The sequence below is a fragment of the Vulpes vulpes genome, chromosome 3 (genome assembly GCF_048418805.1).
Source record: "Vulpes vulpes isolate BD-2025 chromosome 3, VulVul3, whole genome shotgun sequence".
Lineage (NCBI taxonomy): Eukaryota > Metazoa > Chordata > Mammalia > Carnivora > Canidae > Vulpes > Vulpes vulpes.
Window position 1 is genome coordinate 41,713,306 of NC_132782.1, and position 20,107 is coordinate 41,733,412.

At 39.2% G+C, this 20,107-nt stretch overlaps 1 protein-coding gene and 1 long non-coding RNA gene across 12 annotated transcripts in view; one reads left to right on the forward strand and one right to left on the reverse strand.

Annotated features, from left to right (window-relative positions):
• The window catches only part of LOC140598211 (uncharacterized), a 30,433-nt gene extending 15,034 nt beyond the window's left edge, over positions 1-15,399 (reverse strand). Inside the window, exons 1-2 of the long non-coding RNA XR_012000390.1 lie at positions 15,295-15,399; positions 14,207-14,299 (exon numbers count right to left, since the gene is read on the reverse strand). This is a non-coding gene — a long non-coding RNA (uncharacterized lncRNA). The remainder of the gene's footprint in view (positions 1-14,206; positions 14,300-15,294) is intronic.
• The window catches only part of WDR49 (WD repeat domain 49), a 126,747-nt gene continuing 121,544 nt past the window's right edge, over positions 14,905-20,107 (forward strand). For 5 of the 11 annotated variants that reach the window (XR_012000387.1, XM_072752295.1, XM_072752296.1 and 2 more), the window contains exons 1-2: positions 14,916-15,061; positions 15,387-15,622. Coding sequence is in view for 9 of the 11 variants with exons in the window: in XM_072752295.1 (XP_072608396.1) it covers positions 15,461-15,622 (162 nt within the window). In the remaining 2 variants the exon portion in view is untranslated. Of the gene's footprint in view, positions 15,062-15,386; positions 15,623-20,107 lie in introns of all 11 variants that reach the window. The other 6 variants (XR_012000388.1, XM_072752299.1, XM_072752302.1 and 3 more) reach the window with 5 other exon arrangements.

The window sequence follows — 20,107 nt, forward strand, 5'->3', positions numbered from 1 at the left end:
TGAGCCACTCAGGCACCCTGTCCCTTCTCATTTTTAATTGCATTTTTCTACTTTGTCAAAACATAGAAAATGGTCTAAATTCTACAATTTAAATTTATGATATGCTTCTGACAAGTCCTTTTGCCTAGGTTTTCTCAACCATCTATTGGTTGGATGAAATTCATCCTCCATTGCTTTTCTATTACACAATTATATAGTATCACACTATAATACTACTATAGCAGTATATTAGTATTCTTTATACATTTATCTAGTATTCTCTGATTTTTTTGTATGTTCAATGTTATTTTCCCTTTAGTCTTGGTACTTAAAGGATATCTTGGTTGTACATAATCTTGGTTAACATTTTAAGTTTCTTGAAAATGTAGCTTCACTGTTGTCTTGCTTTGTATGTTGCTGTTTGGGATTTTTGTCTTTTCAGGTTTTTTTAATTTGTTTTGGGACATCTGATAGGTCTGATTCTGTTGTCTTTATTTCACTTTTTTTTTTTTCCTGGAAACTGAGAATTTTTTATTTTTATAATCTAATAGTTTATTAAGAGATATATCAGAGTTGACCATTCCAGGTCAATTTTCCTGGTACCTGATGTGCCTTCTATGTGTAGATTGAGGTCTTCTTTTATTTCTGGAAATTTTTCTTGAATTAGTTTTAAACATTAATCCTATTACATTGTTTTTGTTCTTCTGGGACATCAGATAAACATGTGGTGGACCCTCTTTGCCTGACTTCCATCTCAACTACTTTCTTTGTGATTTACTTCTTTTTTTTTTTTTTTAAACTTCCTTTTTAATTTAATTTTTATTTGAATTTTTTCTCTGGTTTCCTACAGGATACTTTATTAAATTTTTATCCATGTCTCTCTCCCTTAGGCACCTTGTAATTTAATCTGGTATAATTTTGCCTTTTTCTATTTCTACGTTCAGTCAACTCTCCTTTTTTTCTCCCTGTTTTTGTGCATTTCTCTTCATAGTACTTGTACTTCTAATTCAATCTAGTTTTTTTCATATATCATACCAGGTGATATTTAGTTGGGGTGTACTGGTACAGTTTTTTGTAGCTTCTTGGTTTCCTCTTTGGAGGGAGTGGGATTTTCAGTAGCAGAAATGAATTGTGTTGATGTTGGGGAAAGAGAAAGCTAGCGTACCTTGTTTCTTATTACCGCCAGATACTTCATTTTCTCTAAAATATTTTGTTTCCTTCTCCTGCAGTGCCTTACCAAAGCTGCCACTTTTAATCCTGCCTCTTCTGTGCCAGTAATGTGAACCATCTCTCAAGTACCCACCTGTATTCAGAATTTTGTCATTTAATGTTATACTTTCTCTTTCTAGGGATGATTTTGCCTTTGCTGTTCCTTACTCCTCTGTTTCTTTCTATACCTTTCAACAGAATCTCTTAAACTTCCCCTTAACTTGCTCTCTTCACTCACAGGCTTGCCATCAGCAGGAGAAAAGTGGGGACCTGTTGGAATTGTTCTCTACCTACAGGTCATTTGAAGGTTGCAGTGTTCTCTGTCTCCTAGTAATGCTGAAGGTTGACATTACTTCAGGTCTAACTTACTCTCCTTGTCGGATTTATCATTTCATTTAAGAGGCTGTGGGGATATTCAGAATCAGTTAGCCACCATTGTTCTCCAAACCTGGAGTTTCCTTTTCCAGTTTTTAAAATAATTTTGCTAGTTTGTGAAATCCGAAAATCCAGCACCTATGGATTAAAAAGACTGGGTCTTAGAGGTCAATCATTGACTCTGTGTTCTCCACTGGGTCAGACTCAGCAGAAAGCTATTGGCTTTTCTCAGTTTTTCCTGTCCCCTTTGTCCAGAAGCTGCACTAGGAGGAAAGAAGCTCTGCTTTCATCTTTCCCCTAGTCTCAGTATTCTTGCTAGTAACTTGAAGGTTAACTTGGGATACAAATTTGTGTTCCAAGAAAGTTCTAAATGGCATACTCCTGTTGCTAAAATCAAATATTTCAGGGCTTTAAATTATTAAATAATGTGACTTAATTCAGTGATTTTCCAGTCATCCAATGAACTGTGCATACTAATTGTGATAAACGATGTAAGAGTATGCATTTTGAGTAAAACTTAGTCTTATTAATGATGTCTAAACACACTGCCTGCCATAACACAATACCATAAACTGCATGGTTTAAACAACAAAAATGTTTCTCAGAGGTCTGGAGGCTGGAAGTCCAAGATCAGGGTACCAGTGTGGTCAGGTTCTGGTGAGAATGTTTATCCTGGCTTGTTTCTTCCTGGCTGCCTTCTCACTATGTTCTCACCTGGCAGAGGGGGAAGGGGGTTGGGGAGAGAGGGAGAGCAAGTGCTTTCTGGTGTCTTTTTTAAGGGCACTAATCGCATCATGAGGCGCCTACCCTCATGACCTCATCTAAACCTAATTATCCTAAAGGTCCAAATATTAGGGCTGCAACATAGGAATTGTGGATGACACAATTCAGTCCATAGCTCCATTCAAGATATTGCCTACCTGCCTGCCTGGAGTATGGAATTCAAGATTTATAGGGCAAGTAAAAGTCTGGTACCTATGGTTGAGTAAAATAGTATTCTTGAAAACAACGACACTAAGCTGTATTCATATTATCATGTGATAAAATGGAGACCAGTCCCACAAAGAATTAAGCCAGAGTGCACAGGAGATACCAGGCAAAAGAAATGGTGAGTGCTTGTTAATGAAGTGCTATAAATCAAAGTAACACTGCAAAAAGTAAACCGTGAAAGACGGAAGTCTACTGCTGGTATACTAATTCCAGAAAAGGTCCCACAAGAGGGAAAAAAAACACACAAAAAAAACCTGACTCAGACATAAGGATATAGAAAATCTTTATTTCCAGGGTATTATACTTATTAGAAGACTATTTGCAAATGGAAATTTTGTTTTCATAAAATTTATGGGTAGGATAACTCTCCTTCGTTCTCCCTGTGTGACTTTATATAAATTTTAACTTCCTGAATTTCAGTTTCCTTATGTGTGAAATTTGGGGACACATAAGAGATTCCCCCCAAATATTAGCTTCCTCTCCATTTCTTTTGCTCTCTTTTAAGCTTTGGCTCCCTCTCCTTTTTCTCCCCCCAGAAGATGATGGGATGGAAGATGGGCAGTAGGACTTTGTATTAGGGTTCTCCAGAGAAATGGAACTAATAGGAGTTATCTATCTGTCTATCTATCTATCTATCTATCTATCTATCTATCTATCTATCTATCATATAATCAATATATATCAATATTGATATATGTATATCAAATATATCAATAATGATATATATCCTTATTGATTCTTGGGATGGAAGATGGGCAGTAGGACTTTGTATTAGGGTTTTCCAGAGAAATGGAACTGATAGGAGTTATTTATATATATATATATGTAATGATAATATAATCAATATATATCAATATTGATATATATATCAAATATAGCAATAATGATATGGTGCACGTGTATGATTTATTATAAGGAATTGCCTCATTTGATGATGGAGGCTGGCAAATCCCAAGCTCTGCAGGATGAATTGGGCAGGCTAAAGAGCCAGGACAGGACAGTCAATGGTTTAGTTCCAGTTTGAGTTCGAAGGCTTGAGAATCAGAACTTTGGTTCAGTTCTGGTCTGCCATAAAGGGGACAAATGCTAACGGGAAGGCCATCAGGTAGGAGAGAATTCTTGCTTAGGTAGGGTCAGATTTTTTTTGTTCTGGTCAGGCCTTCAACTGATTGGATCAGATATACCCACACTACAGAGACAATCTGCTTTAGGCCTAGATTTATGATTTAAATGTTAATCTCAAAAAAGAAGGGTTAATCTCATCCAAAAATATGCAAAAGCACCCAAAATAATGTTTGACCAATTAGCTGGGCAATCCCTGGTCCCCTCAAGCTCATACACAAATATAACCATCACAGTCTGCAAGGATACAGGATACAAATCCATGAGGGAATAAAAAAAGTAAAACCACAAAAATGTAAAAATGAATTTACATGCCATGAATGTCAGCTACAAGACTTCATTAAAAGAGAAATTAGAGGAAAATATCCTAGAGGAGGAACCCAAACGTTGCCTTATAAATGTACCAAAATCTTTCACTCGGTACGAAATAATTTGTTATTGTTTTGTAAAGATGCTAAATAAGAAAGCAACCAGTGCTTCAGAAAAATGTCCCTTCACCTGGGCACATTGGGTAGCTACAAATTATCAGTAGGACATGATTCCAAAGGAAATTTGAAAAAGAATTTATCAAATTCTAACTGGAATTACAATTTCTATGGTGGTGAAAATGGCTGAAAACTGGTCTATTTCTCCTACTTTCCTGATTGGCATTTGTTTCTGACCTTTTTATAATGTTTGTGCATTTCTCTTCTATTAAGCTTTTTCCAAAAAAATTGTTTCGGAGAGTTTTTTTTTTATGATTTTGACAGTTTGACATTTATATTCCAAGTGAAAGTGCTAAGCTTTTTCAAGCATGTATACTAAGGTCTTTGAGAAAATAAACCAAGTCATTTGATACCACTGCAGGGAAATAGCAGTCATCTTTCTAAATCAAATAAGCTGTTCACAAGCTTACTTAATACCTCATTGTATTCTTTTTTTTTTCCTCATTGTATTCTATAATTATCTTACAGTGTCTGGTTTTGGGAGTATGAATAGGAAGTTAATCTCTGCATACTGCTCTACTCTCATATTTCTTATCTTTCCCTTTTTGATGGCACTCCCAAATGTTGGGTGAATTATCTTGGTGTCCTCCAGACTGTCTTCTGAAGGAAACTGCCCCACCATGGTCATTGCTGTAGGAAAAGGATCTTGGCTGTTTCTGTCATCCTTCCCAAATACGCTGATTGGAGCAGGGGCAGCAATCTTCAAGGACTAAATTTCTGGTGATGGCCTTTGAGATAGTCAATCCATAGTATGGCTCTGCTCAATCGTGATGAGCTACATCGCTTCAGATTTTTGCTCCAAATTCTAAACTGAGTAATTCTAATAATTGGTTGACAGTGGGAAAGGACGCTGAACGTATATAGGATGGCTATAAAGCAGAAGGAGCACACGTGAGCCAACATTAGGAGGAAGCAGAAGCCATGGGTAAAGATGAGGTGTAGAAAATTGATCAGAGAGTAGGTTGTCAGTTTATAGTGAAAAAGTAGAATGTAGGAATACAAGAACCGCTGGTGAGTTGCTCAAGTTACATTTATTTAGGTGGGAATTCAATTGATTGCTATCGAGATAAAATAATCCAATTCCCAGCTGCTGTTTGGATCCAGAATGACCTTCTATCAAACGTGGCTGTGCTGTAATTCCTTACTTCTAAGCATCCAGTCCACTCCACTATATAATAAACTCCCATCACTTTGCTACCTAAGTGAGCTTGTTTTTCTATAAAACCAAAATAGCCTGACCTACATTACCTCATAGTAGTGTTTGGGTAGCTCTATTTATGGAGTACTGATCATTAAGTACTCATTTATTTTCCTAATGTCAAAGCACTATATGTATTCTCTTAATTTCTCCGTTTCCCCCAATATGTGCCCTCCACCCCTCATCTTTGCTGATAATTTACCTCTAAAATGAAGAAAGGGAGAGAGAGAAAGGAGGTGGACAGTGTCATAAGGCATTCTTTTTCATTCTGTGGGTGCGCATGATCCTCAGCTACACAATTCCCCTGGCTAATCCGAATTTTCTTATAATTTTGAAAAGAACGATCCCTACAATTCTACCTATAACTAATAAAAGACAACTAGGCCTTTTGTTTGTTTGTTCCCCCCCCCCCCCTTTTTTTTTTCCTATCTGATAGAAGAAAAAGAAAACACAACAGGACTTCTCTGTCCTCAGGTAACAGGAAAAGCACAAAGGAACAACAATCTTTACCTATTCCTTTGCTGCCTTTGTGTTCAAAATACTAAAGGCAGAGAAATAAAGGAAAAATTATTTCAGGTGTGGCTTTCCTATTTTCTTGACTAGGGGTAGGGTACTGATCTACGTCGATCGCCCATCTTGATCTCCCTCTTCCCATCCTCCCCAAATAAAAAACTCCTAAGAGAACATACTCCAGCCTACATGGACATGTCACTTAGCTAGTTCTCAAAAACCTAGGTCCAGACAAATAAAAAACCTCACTTATTACTGCTTCTACCCTTGCATATTTTCTAACAAGACAAATGTTGTCTTCCTAGTTTAAATCTGTTGTGAATGTAGTAAGTCACAGGTAACAAAACGCTAAGTGATATTTAATAGGTGCTTTTTGTTTTTTTGTTTTGATTTTGTTTTTGTTTTACTATAACAAGAAATCTTGAATAAAACAGTTTCTGATGTTGGTTAAGTGGCTCAAGTATTGATCTTCTGAGATTTTTCTAGTTTTTTTTCTTAACAATCCTAAGAAGGAGGACATTTCCTGTTTTATATGAAACAAAAGTTTCTCCAGGGCCCCAACAGTATTCCACTTATGGTTTCCTTGTCTAGAATTGTGTCATTGTCATTTCTGCCTGCAAGGGAATCTGGGAGGTCAGCTTGTCTTCCCTGGTGTTGGGCACGATATTCTGTATGTAATGGGAGTTCTATTAGCAAGACAGGCAAGAAAGAGATGTTGAATAGGAAACCCAAATTGCTTGCAAGGCAGCTAGGAGGAGAATGTTAATGGCTCATTTAGTGGCCTTTTTGAGCCTCAGAAATGCCTTGGCATCTGATCTTTTGTAAACTTGCCCTTGCCACATTAACTCTGGCAATTAGGAGTTTATGTATACAGGAACTGAGGAGAATGAGAATCTGCCCAAGGAGATGGTTCAAGCACTTATACTTCAATGTTGCAAATGATTATACTGAATAACCAATATTATGAGAAACGGGCAATATCACGATATGCAAGCTCCACTGGAGAATGGGCAAGGCCATGGGCATCTGAGCAGACAGGAAGAGTGTTGTGTGACTCCTAGATGTATAAGTTGAACTGACCCCAGAGCCCATGGCTTTCTTGTCCTCATAAACTCAGCTGGGCATCAGTGGTCCTTCGCCTGCTTGAGCTGAAATCCTGTTTTGAGGTTTTGATTTTCACTGTTCTCTTAACTTCTAGCTTGAAAACATTTTAAAGCTACACTAACTGCAAGAATAGTACGGTAATATCTACTCGTGTGTATATTTATAGGTGTTATAGACTACATATAATCACTACTGGATTATTATACAATAATAATCCTTTGCTGGTTGGTTTATTTCACCTACTAGACCAGGAGAGTAGCTTCAGGAGAGTAGCTGTCATTGTCACTTTATATCAGCAGTGCTGAGCACTATGCTCGGCACATAGTATCAGTGTATGAAAGTGAATGACTAGGCGAATAAACAACTACATTTACGTTGTCTTCTTTTCAGAGAATCCATTTGCCTTTATCAAGTGCTAAACTCTTCACTGGTAATCCAACAAGAGACGCTGGCAGTGCAGCATTCAGGGTCTGGCAGGTGCCCAGATGCTTGACAGATCCATTAGTTGATCCCTATGATAATTTCATGGTCATCATTAAAAAAAAAAGTACTTACTACCCGTATGAATGCAGTAATACCACCTGGAACACAACATCTTTTCTTTTTCTGGGAAGCCCATAGCATTCTTATACTTTCTCCTCCCCCATTTTTAAAACTGAGGACTGGAAGGGACTTTTACAGATCATGTGGTTTAATCTTTTAACTTTACTGATGAAGATTCTGAAACCAGAGAAATTGAATAACTTCCCCAAGATCACACAGCTGGGTATTGTCATAAATTTGCATCATTTTTCTCTTGAGACCAGACTCACTTCCCGAAATGTAGCATCCTGCTTGGTAAATTTATGCCCTAGACCATTACCACTGTTGCATTTTCTCAATAGGGGGTTGAACTCTTCCCTGAGCTAAGTACTTTCCACCACACACACACACACACACACACACACACACACACACACGTATGCATGCACGCACATGCACACACACACCTGACGTGGCCTTGAACGCACATAGTCAGCATTCCTACCATCTGCTCAACACATGTGTAACTCCCCGCCTCAACTGAGACTGTATTTTTAACGCTTGTCTTTAAAGGACCTCATGTTTTTCAGACATTGGCAAAAATTAATCTCGAAAATTACAAAATCAAAATATGTTGAGTAAATTAAGATCCATTTTCGCTGACAGCCTTTGGTCTAGGCAATGATTGCAAAACTCCATCTGCATTTTGTAAGATGACTTCTCTGGGAGTACACTCGCAACAACTTGATTTAGGAGTGTACTTCCGATATTAATAAGACTATTGCTGCTCCTGCCATGGAGAAATAGAGCCCCCTGGCCTTTAGGGCTCTTCATCAGAGCACTGTGTTTGGGAGCACTGTGTTCTTTGGGAAATATTTACTTAGGCAGTGTTCTGTCTTGGGATCCCAGCTTTCCATCTTTTAAAGTACAGTTTGTCTCAGAACTTTGATTTTTTTTTAAATAAGTTTTGAATTCCTTTTTATTGCTTTTTTTCCCTCCTCTTCCCTAGACAGAATGTTTTAAACAAAGGTGAAATGGCAGCATTTTTCACAGTAGTATGGATTTTTTTAGGGTTTTGGTGGTGGTGTGATCATGGAGGATTGGCCCAGGGGAAAAAAAACATACAAAATAGATAAAATGATATGTTAAATGCCAAATTCTTCCCTTTTTCTTTGAGCTCCTTTTTAGTAGATATTCACTTAATAAATATTTATTTGGTGCTTACTACGTGCCAAGCAAGCTAGCTGTGCTAGGTGCTCAGTAAGTATATTATAATGATTATATTTACATTTTATATTAGTTTAATAATAATAAGCATGGGAACAGCATACGTTTCTATACATAAGCTGTCTGTCTTGTATTTCCATATCTCATCTGAACCTCAAAGCAAGGGTTGGAAATGGGCATGTAGGAATCGTCTCCACTGAGGACTGTAGGAACTGAAGCCCAAAGAAGATACATGTCCAGAGTTAACACGGATCTGGGCAGGGACTGCATGAAAATCCAGGTTGCCTGACCCTGACCCTGGAGCCCTCATCTTCTTGTATTTTATCCCTTCCAGAGATATTTTTATCTCCACATTTTACCTCTGCCACCCCAGTGTGTGATCAGTGCTCACCCCAGCACTGTGGCTGCCCAGGGTCCTCCCTCATGAGGCAACCTGTGTGAGAAGCTCCCAGTGTCACACTCTTACGTGTCTCCTCTCTCAATCTCTGTTTCTGTCTCCCTTGTACATGTTCACGTATATGTTTTTGCGTCCGTATATGTTGTATATGTGCATGTAGTATCTTCCCTGAGGCTCAGCCACTCGGAGAATTCATATTGAATTCAAATCCACTTAACTTCTAGAAAGAAGTGTTTAATGCTTTATAAATAAAACATCTCATTCTGGGGCTCTGGGCACTCACTCTAAGAAGGTCACATTATGACACACAGTTGTGACCCTACTTTGGTTATGGGAAAAAGCTATTTCTGTTATTATTAAAAATAGATTCAGACAGGCGCCAAACAGACCAGGTCTTCTTAGAGAAAACTTTGATAGTTGCCATTAGCAATCCTAAGGCAGAAAATATTTTTTCAAAGTGACACCCTCCCCCCCACACACACCACACGCACACATACTAATTGCATTTAATAACTAATCTTGAAAAAAAATCGACAGGTCATTGTTCTCTCTGGGATGAATTTAGGTGTAAGAACTTCCTAGAAGCAATGAAAATGATCATAGAATCTCAGCTTCAATATAAAATATCATAATGTGGGTAATTTTGCTTCATTCCCTTTTATAGTTACGATTGTAGTCCCCCCCTGTGAACTCCTTCCTACCTGGTCTCCCTGAGTTTGCAGGGAATTTGCCTTCCTCTGACTGTGTACTTACTATTAATGGTAATTCATGTGCATAATGTTTTTATAATTTACATACAACTTTGACCATATTATCTCATTTTAACCTTAAAACAATTCTGAGATAAGCAATATTGCTGTCTTTGTTTTGGGTCATTACTCAGTTTGCCCAGGGGCAGAGGGCCTGAAAGTGAGAGGACCAAGACGCGACCCTAATATTCTGACTCCAAACTCTAAACTACTTAGAGTTCATTACTTAGTGTGCGCTTTCTCTTTCCTCACTTTTTACACATCTCAGCTCCCAAGCTGGATTCCAATTTACCCTGGTGTTTATCAGATCGCTCTGTGCAGGGTTTTACACCATGGAGTACATAGAAGGATCTCGGTTTTCAATTCTTTTGCTATTTCTTTGTTGGGTGATCTTAGAGAAGTTATTTAATCATCTAGAGATGCAGCCTCAGCTTCTTCATCTATAAGATAGTGACCATAATAGTGACCACATCATGGGATATCAAAGTAAATTAAATGAAGTCATTGGTGTAAAGTCTTAGCAGAGACCATCTCGTGGTGTTATTATATTTATGCAATTTACACATCATGTGAGGTTAGGCAAGATACTTAATCTTGTCTGGTTCTGTCATCACTAAACAACAACAAAAAAATTGGGAAAATACTAAGTATCGTGCAGGGATATCATGAGGTTAAAATAAAATACCATTTGTGAAAGTGCCTAACAGTCTTTGGAACTCAATAATTTTTCATTTTCAACCTACCTGCTTTCTGTCTGTCTTCAAGGAGAAAAATCAATAAATGTTTACTGGATTTCCAGTCACTCCTTTCATGCAATGATTTTATGACTACGTTTTAGTGGCTCTATACGTGGATGCAAGTGTTCGATCTCAAGGTGACTTTGACAGACTGTTCCAGAACTCCTAGTAGAATCAACTTCAGCGTCCTCTCAGAGAGGTAACGTAAAGGAATTTGGTAACTTAACTCTGGTAATTCAGAGTAATTGCCCAGAAAGCGGCTCCCTAGTGAAACCCCCGCTGACACCCAGCCCACATGTACTGTGGGCATGGACATGGAATTCCAAGGAGCAGGATTTGTTAAGGCAAAGAGGTGCTCCAAAGTGATGAACAGTCCGGCACATCCATCTGAATGTGCATAAAAAGATTGAACCTGAGGATAGTTTTTTTTTTTTTTTAAAGATTTTATTTATTTATTCATGACAGGCAGAGATGCAAGCAGAGGAAGAAGCAGGCTCCATGCAGGAAGCCTGACGTGGGACTCTATCCCAGGTCTCCAGGATCAGGCCTGGAGCCAAAGGCGGTGCTAAACCACTGGGCCACCAGGGCTGCCCTGAACCTGAGGATATTCTTAAGCAGTGATTTCCATATCCAGCTCAACGGATCCTATGTGTCTACTGACACAAGAAAACCACAGTGGTAGGAGGCGCTTTTCAAATGGTAGAAATACTCACCAATAATTAGAATTTTCTTAATTTTACCTTCCACTTCCACGTATTTTTAAAATTTGGCTGCCACTGCTTTGCACAGACCGGATCGTAAACTTACAATACGCAACTTTTTGCAGAATTATGTATTTAGTTATTTTGAGATATCATTATTTTGTGAATTCTCAGTGTTCAAGTACTTGGGACAGTCTGAGAAGTGCTGTTACAAAAAATACAGTTTTGTTACTTTGGACACTGTTCAGCAGGTCAGAAAGGCAAACGTGTTGCCTAAAACTCAACTGAGGATCTGCTTTCTCAACAAGTAGGATTAATTTAAGATGGACTTTTAGCATTATTTGTGTCTCTGAGGGTTGATGGGTGTGTCTCATTCATCATCGCTTTCCTGGTGCCTAGAGGATCAGTGTCTGGGCCTCATAGGGTCTCCACGCATTTCCACCCTACGTAGAAATTGTGTGTATAAAAAATGCTTTGTTTCTAAAGTGCCTCTGTGGTTTATTCTAGGTGTTTTAAAGATACAGTCGTAAGTTGGTTTCCCTCATTCATTTTATTTTTCATTCAATTCTGCTGTGTTTCTGATTCAATGCCTCCTACTCCCAGGACCCTTCCCCCAACACTCAAAGCTATTGGTGAAGTTCACTTTCTTTTCAACCCATTTTACGAATGAGCACACATGACTCTGGCTTATGCAGAGCTCTGTGCTGGCAACGTACGTCTAGAGCATTAGTGAGGTATTATCCTTGTTCTCAGAGAGTTAATGTGGTAGGAGACAGAGATACACAGGCAACTAATTACACCGCAAGGCAGAAAGAAAAAGTGCTGTGCTTAAAGTATAAACAAAATGCTGTGGTTGCAGAGTGGAAGGAGTAATTAATTCAGACTGGGAGGATCAGGAACAAGGAAGGAAAGAAGCTAATATTTATTGAGGCTTAAAAGTTGCCAAAGGCAAGCCTAGCGCTTTCCCGCAGGCTCTGGCAGGAGGTGGGGCTTAAACTGAGCTGTGGGGTGTGTGGCCACTGGGGCCATGTTGGGAAGGATGAGCTCAGGAGGCAAGGACACCAGGGGACCACACCTTTCTGCTGTCCCCAAGGAACAGGAATTGGGGCATCCTTGACTCAGGAGGGTTAGGTGGAAAACTGGGTTGGTAAGAGAAAGCTGGTTCCTGTGACAGTGAGGAGTGGAGGGAGGATTGTAGGCAAAGATGAAGCATGTCGGTGAGAATAGGCTTTTGTGTGAGGGGAGAGCAAAGAAACGGGGGGGGGGTGTTGGAGGAAAGAGGAGGCCCACATGTATGCTGGTGGGTATAAATGATGGGCTGGGCCAGGGGGTTATGATAAGGACATCAGTGGGGAGGATGGTTCAGTCCCAAGGTTCCAAAGGAAGGATGGGCCTGGGGGTGCATCAGCTTGCTCTGCCCTCTTCTGTGGGTGAGCGCCCCACTGTGCTGGTGAGTGCTGGTGGGTCCCTGCAGGGGACGGAGGCAAGGGTCCCCTGGTTTGCAGCCTTCTCCCCTGATGAACCATCCACTCCTGGAGACCACAGACTGTCTTCCTCACTGCACATTGCCCCACGCACGGAGCCCAGCATTAGCCTGGGCTGTGGCAGATTTTCACACAACCATAATTGATTTATGGCAAGCCAAGAAGGGACATTTCAGCAGAGTCAAGAGGCTAGTTTGGGATTTTACGGTGCCGTGGAAGTTTAACCTGAAAATCAACCACCCAGTTACAAAGAAGGTGAAAGCCATTTAAGACTCTACGATCAAGAATGATTTCCAACGCCGTGATTTTACATAAAGAAAACTGTGTCAATTGATTAACTCCTGCAGTAATTTATTAGTTGCTCATTATACTTTCCTGTTTTGACTAATGAAAACGTTTAGAGCTGCATCTTTATGGAAGCTAAGTAGGCCAGGCATTTTGACTGTCTTAGAATAATTACAGAATTTTGCATCGTTAGCCAGTGGGATACCTACCTCACCCGGCACAGCTTCAGAAAATGGTTTTTCTATTTCCTCAGCCTTCCCTCATTAGTGTCTCCTCCTGAACGAAGGCCAACTCTCCAGAATATCACTATAAAATATTTTATAAACATTTATGGGACTGATCCAGCTGATTCTAAGCTAGTATTAATTTTCCAACTAGGATGGCACAAAGACCTATTTTGTCTCTATGTGAGATGACTTAGGGGATATTATAAAAATCCTAATATAAAATGAGGGCTAAAAAACATTTTCCTGACTTACCTGGAGGTCTAAACAGTGGAGGCAAATTTGCAGTAAACATGCCCCCCTTTGCCCCTCTGTGCCTGTGATACGTGTCTGTAATCTATAATGCCTCTCTTGTCCTATGACTTCAGAATCCTTCTCAACCCAGCACTGTAAACTGCAAGAGGTTGGGATTGGTATGAAAAATGATCTAGCCAGGTAATTGCTCCCACAAGCCTATAAACCCCTCAGGCGCAGGCACCAGGTCCAATTCAGGACGTGACATACAGTAGGTTCTTAATAAGTGGTGTTTGGAATGAACGATGGGCAGAGAGATGGATACATTAAATGGATGCATGGATGAATGACATTTTTTTTTCTTTTTCTTTTTCTTTTTCTTTTTCTTTCTTTCTTTCTTTCTTTCTTTTCTTTTTTTTTTTTTTTTTTTTTTTTTTTTTTTGCTAAACTGGTCCAGGAATGCCTGGAGGATGCTTCCTTCCCTGTGTTCTAGGGAACGTACTGTGTATCACCCTGGGCCTTGTGAACAGCAGCTGAAACAGCTGAAAGAGACCTTAGAAAATACCAAGCGACAACTTCTCAGTTTTACAAAGATGAACGTAAGGTGCAGAGAGAGCATCCACCTCTGGTGCGCTCTCCGAAGCTAGGGAGCCACCACCACCCCCATTCCATACCTTATTAACTCCATGGCTTCTGGCATTTTCTTTGCCTCTTCATCTATGAAATGAAGACAGTGATCTTGTCTGCTTTTCAGGGTTACTGTAAACCTAAACAAGAAAAAGAATGCAGTGTGCTTAGTGTAGTGCCTAACACCTGGTAAATAAAATAATAAATAAAATAAAATAAAATAATAAATAAAATAAAATAAAATAAAATAAAATGTTAACTTTTTTTTTTTTTCCTCCCTCAGTATTAGCCCAGCCAGTGATGGTACAGTAAGTGGTTTTATTACAAAGTTTATCATGTTATGTTGTGGTTTTCCCCCTTATATTCAATGAATTGGACAACACCCCCGTTTTAGATACATAGAAACTAAGACAAAGAGAAGGTAAGGAACAGATTCTTATTCATCAAGAATAAAATGTTTCCTGTGTGGAAAAACATACAAGTCCAGAATGTCATTCTCTTCCCTCTTATTTCATAATATATAACACACTTCATAGAAAATACTTTTATAATACTTGCCTTTAAACAATATAAGAATGAAGTTGAATTAAAAATGAGTGAGCTGAATTGTCCTTTTAAAAAAACCCCAACATTCACATCACATATTCAGAACTTCAGGTCAGTAATTAGGGGTTGGGGGGGGGAGGAGGGCAGGGTGGTGGCGAAGAAGAAGGAAAAGTTTTCTGTTGGCTTGACTTTGGTTGCCAGGAAACACATAAAGGCAGCAGGAACAGATGAAAACAAAAACTCCACACTGCTGGGAAGGTGGCCTTCGGAGGCAAGCACTTCACCGGGACAGGAGCCTTCAGCTGCGTCACACAAGAAAATGGAGCTTAAAACCCCAACATGTTAGTAGAAGCAAGGTTAGCCAAAGAGATTTTGGAGAAGTTGCTTTTTTAAATGCATTTAAAATGAGACTTAGAAGCTGTGTTCTCTGTCAGTTGGTATAAACATGGGGGAAGCCTTGGGCATTTTTAATCAAGCCAGATTAAGCAGACTATAAGGAGGGGTGTTTGAAAAGGATTTGACTGTAGATTTTGAAAGTAAACCATGGCATTAAAGAAGAGTGGGGGTCGAGAGCTTTTATGCCTTTTACCTCTTGGCTTCAACATTTTGCTTCCTCATAGTCTGCCTTGAAACGTGTTTTCCTTTTGGAATTCTGTTGTGAAATTGGGTTTCTTTCCAAAGGCACCTGTTGAAGGGTTAAAAAAAGAAAAAACCATAGAAGTAGTTGAAGGCAGCTGAAAAGAGGTGAAGCCATCATGAGTTACCAGAATGCACCTGACTTGAATACGGGGCCACAGCCTGGGCCGAAGAGCCCCAGGAGAACAGGAGGTGCCACCACAGACCAAGACTGCTGCCCGCCTCTGCTTGAACACCAGCTCGGTGTGGGTGACTTTCTCAAAATCCAGAGTGCCTTTGAGGTAAGCCTTAATCTTCTTTGCTGGAGACTTTGAATTGTTCATGAAGACTAGGATGAAAGAGGTTTTTCCCTTAAAATTATATATTCCATGGCTAAAACAGGGAATTGAAAAGAATCGTCCAGGCTTGGATTTGACAGCAGAGTAACTTTATCCTTCCTTTCTGTGGGCTAAATAATATTATTTAGTTTGCGACTGCTGTTGTTGAATATCACTGCCATCAAGGAAGGATTAATTCTTGGACATGGTTTTTCTTAGAGAACACCACAGTCTTGGAAAACCAGAAGTTGTGGTCATGAGTGGGAATAACAGATCTCTAAGGTGACTCCCAGCACAACTGTCCTTGCATGGAGCATGCAAGTAGAACTCTGGAAATGCCAATTGGCAGTTTGCAAACATCCTCCCCTGCTTCACTCCAAGTGACACAGCTCCCTTTCAAAGCCAATTTTGGCAATTCATTGTCCCAAGATCCGGTGCAAGGGATCCAGTCTCCAACTTTTTTGGTTAAATGTTGGGGCAATGCCCATCAAAATGAAATGAAAAGTTTTCATTTTAATTCTGCATATACAACAGGCCTTAGGAATTTTAACTATACATGAATAACTACCTTCCATCTTAATTAATTTGGAATTCTGCAGCTATGCATAGTAAACAGCATACATCAAAATGACTTTTAGTTTCTCATGCGAATTGGAAGAAGTGTTCTTTCGTGCTGCGGAATTTAGGTAGACATGAGCCTCCATTCTTCCTACTTCATTATGTTTGCTAAAATATGTTCTTAGGATTTCAGAAGATCCGCTGAGGGTGCTTGGGAGTATCCACTTTAATTTGAAACAGACATACGATATTTTGGAATCCCACTTTGAAATTAATAAAGCATGATTAAATGGAACCATTATATTGGCCTGTAATTGGCATAAATTTTCATCTTTAGCTCTCTCTGCCGAAAAGCATTGCTAACTACTGAAAAAATCTGCCCATATCCTGTTTTGCATAACAGGTTTGGTTCTACCTGTAAAGATAAATTAATGTCCCACTTGTATTAATCATTTCTTTATAATATAATCATATCTAGTAGCAAAGGCATGCTCTGGCCTACACTTTTCTTATTTTAATTGTCATGTAACTATTTATCCGACCCCTGTTTGTCTGCAGAATTTCAGTGCTGCTCATGTCCAATGCCCCAAATGAATTTGGCGTATTTTGATAGACACAGCAAACATTTTGACAGCTTGAGAACATTCAGAGAAACGTAACTGCAGACGATGACAGCTTTGACTCTGGAATGAACAGAAATGTGGTGGTTTGTTCTGCTAAGAACACAAAGAATCTGAATTCTAGGGTCTGTTAGGACAGTTGACATTATGAAGTTGGTATGTTAGAAAGTGAAACTGCTGCAGAAGGTGGGGGTGGGTGTTCTCTTCAAGCCACTCATCAGCCTGGAGGAAACCCAATGAAACAGGATAATCAATCTCCAGAGTTGTTTTCATTGATGTTGTTGTTTATACTTTTGCTTTAAATGTTTCAAAGACTGGATCACTGATTTTGAAATGACCAGTTGGAATAGCCGGTTCTGCTGAGGGAGAATAGATTGCAATTCAGAGCTTGCATGAACATAGAAAATCTAATGACGGTTTTAAAAAAAAAGAAGTTGAGGTTTGCAGACATACTTTTCAGAGGAAAATGAAGTCTCTCCATTTTTAACAGACTCAACAGACACCAAATGGAATAATCCGATGGCAAATGTGCGACCAGGACTAAACATTAGGCCCTTGAGACAATATGAATTCCAAGCACAGCATGGAGACCTAGAGAAGAATGATGCATGAGCTGGTTTCAGTGGAGTTTAGTCCATCTGTCATGAGCGTTAGGCCCACAGGCCACAGGTGTAACAGGAAAAATTGCCCTCAGCTGCTGTCCTGCAACATGGAATTGAAAGGCAGTGATTTGTACTTCAATCACTAAAGACATGCTCTTGGAAATGCCAAGATTCTGGCACTAGATCCCTTTATCTCTTATCTTTTTGGTATAAATCTTAGTAGTAACATTTAAGAATAAAGCATGTAATGCTTACATTTATTGTGGGATAGTATAAATGACTTGGAATCACTCTAGGAAACCTCTCTGGTCTTTTCAGATTAAGTTTCAGATTAAGTTATCTGTGCATTGTATAGATTCTGTTCACTCTCGAGATAGGTTTGTTCTGAGAACTTCTTTGAACATTTTCCTTGGACTTCTTGCTGGGATTTTTGCTCTGCCTTTCTCAATGTCTTTGTCTTTCCTATTTTGAGCATAAACAGCTCACCTTTTGCGTATGGTTCAGATTTCTATTTAAGCTAAATATTCAGTAGGGCTTGGGCAAATGGCAGCATGGAGTAATAGGGTAGGGCCAACCCCTGGCTCTGGGCCCAATGTTGGCCAGAATAGACATTTCAGGAGATGATACACAGACACAATTGTGGTTGGAAGTATGTCAGGACCCAACCCAGTGAGTCCAGAAAGTGTAGGCAAACTACACTCCCATCAGGGCATCCAGGACCAAAGAAACAAAGTTGTGGCATGCAAAGGCCAACAATGGAGAGTTCAAGGAAAGAAATACTCAGAAACCTACATAGCCAGACTCTCAGAAGAAACTCAGTATATAACAGGTCTCAATAGAGCTTTTCCAGAACTGCATTTCCCTTGCTTGGGCCATAATTTCCACTTATTGGCATTCCTATAAAATCATCAAACCACAGCTATCCTTCTTTACATAATAGCTAGTTTTTGAAGTTGCTAAGAAAATGTAAAATACGGTTGACATCAAAATAATATGAATGTCCACAGACCATGTCATTTCTCTAAGCATTGCAAGTGCAAACAGGAAAGTTTGAGTAACAACCATTTTACAAGTCTATGAATAAGTTTCAATGCCTTCAGGTTGATATATGGCTTTTTGGACACCATCACTTGAAAGAAAATGAAATCCACAAGTTACTTTTCTAGTACTTTTATCCAGGTAATTTCTTTGTTCCAAAGATAAGGATCAACTTAAAACAAGATGTAAAAAAGTAAAAAATAAAGATGAGGATCAAGACGTTAATTAAAAACTTTTGAATGCTAATGAAATATGAAGTAGGAGATGGAGAAATGATGCCTTTGTATCCTAAGTGAATTTGTCTTTGTAACTCATTGCTTCCACTTCCTAGCACAACTAAAAGGAATGCAAAAGCATAGTTGTGTTATTCAAAGTTTAATTTCTTTTAGGAACTGTAGGAGTTGGAATCAAGAGACTGTTAGAGGCCATGTGGTTTAACCTCTACTTACTGAATATATAATATCTATGTTAACTGAGCACTTATTCTTCCAAGTATTTTCCAGATACTATCTTATTGACTCCTCACTACAACCTTATTATCCCCACTTTAGAAATAAAGGAAACTGAAGCCCAAAGAGCTTGAATGACTTGCACAATTTTTCTGGAACAATTATCTATTTTCATTATATGACTTCTCTTTGCTTGAGCGGTCCACCCACCTCTATCTTCCTCATAACTGGACTAAAACTCTTCCTGGAAATCAGGGGAGGTAAAAATGATGAATAAAAATGTATTATCTTTCAAGTATTGTAAGATTTTATGAAGCACTTTTGTGCTTGGTATCATGTTATTTGATCCTTTCACCAGCCTGGAATGTAACCATTTTTACTTCCCATTTACACACAAGGAGAATGAAACTCAAAAATACTTAGTTGAATTACTCCATGGGACAGAGCCAGGATCCAGGGACAGATTGTCAACTTCCCAGCCCATTGTATGGCTCAGGTCCCGCTGGCCACAAGGCAACCTCCCTTTGGGATGTTGCTTTAAGGAGTGGGAATCCAATAGGAGAAGGACTTCATTAACAAAACAAGCATGTTAAATTGATAGCACACAGACGCTCTGCCCTGGCAACTTGGAATTAATGTGCAATCAGCAAATAATCAACAGCTCCTACAATAAAATCAATGCAGAGAAAAGGTGGAAGAAAAAAAAGGAAAAGATAAGAATAATCTATTGCTTTATCATCTTTTCCTTTCTCAAGGCATCTCAATGGAGGCTTATGAGAAGGTAAACAGGTAGAGCTTAATCTATAACACTATTATATGGTACCCTATGCATTTAGCAGCCTCAGTCAATTCATAGCCTGCTAAACAAAGGCAGCAGGTCAGAGCATGTCTCACTCCAACTCTATTAGTGGAATCAAAAAACCTATTTTTGATGGCAAGAGAAAATCAGCAGAGCTCTGCAGGTCCCCATTTCCTCTCCCCCAGCACTGAGGTGATAGCACAAAGCAAATCCAATACCACTGCTGCTGGCACAATTGGAAATGAAGGAGATTCTTTGGAGATGTCTGAGTTGCATTCACGGTCGAGGTCAGCAAACTATGTCATCACCAAAACACAAGCAAGGGAAGTTTTGTGTCAACACACATGAAAGATTGGTCTTCTTGAACACTGTTGACTTTGTGC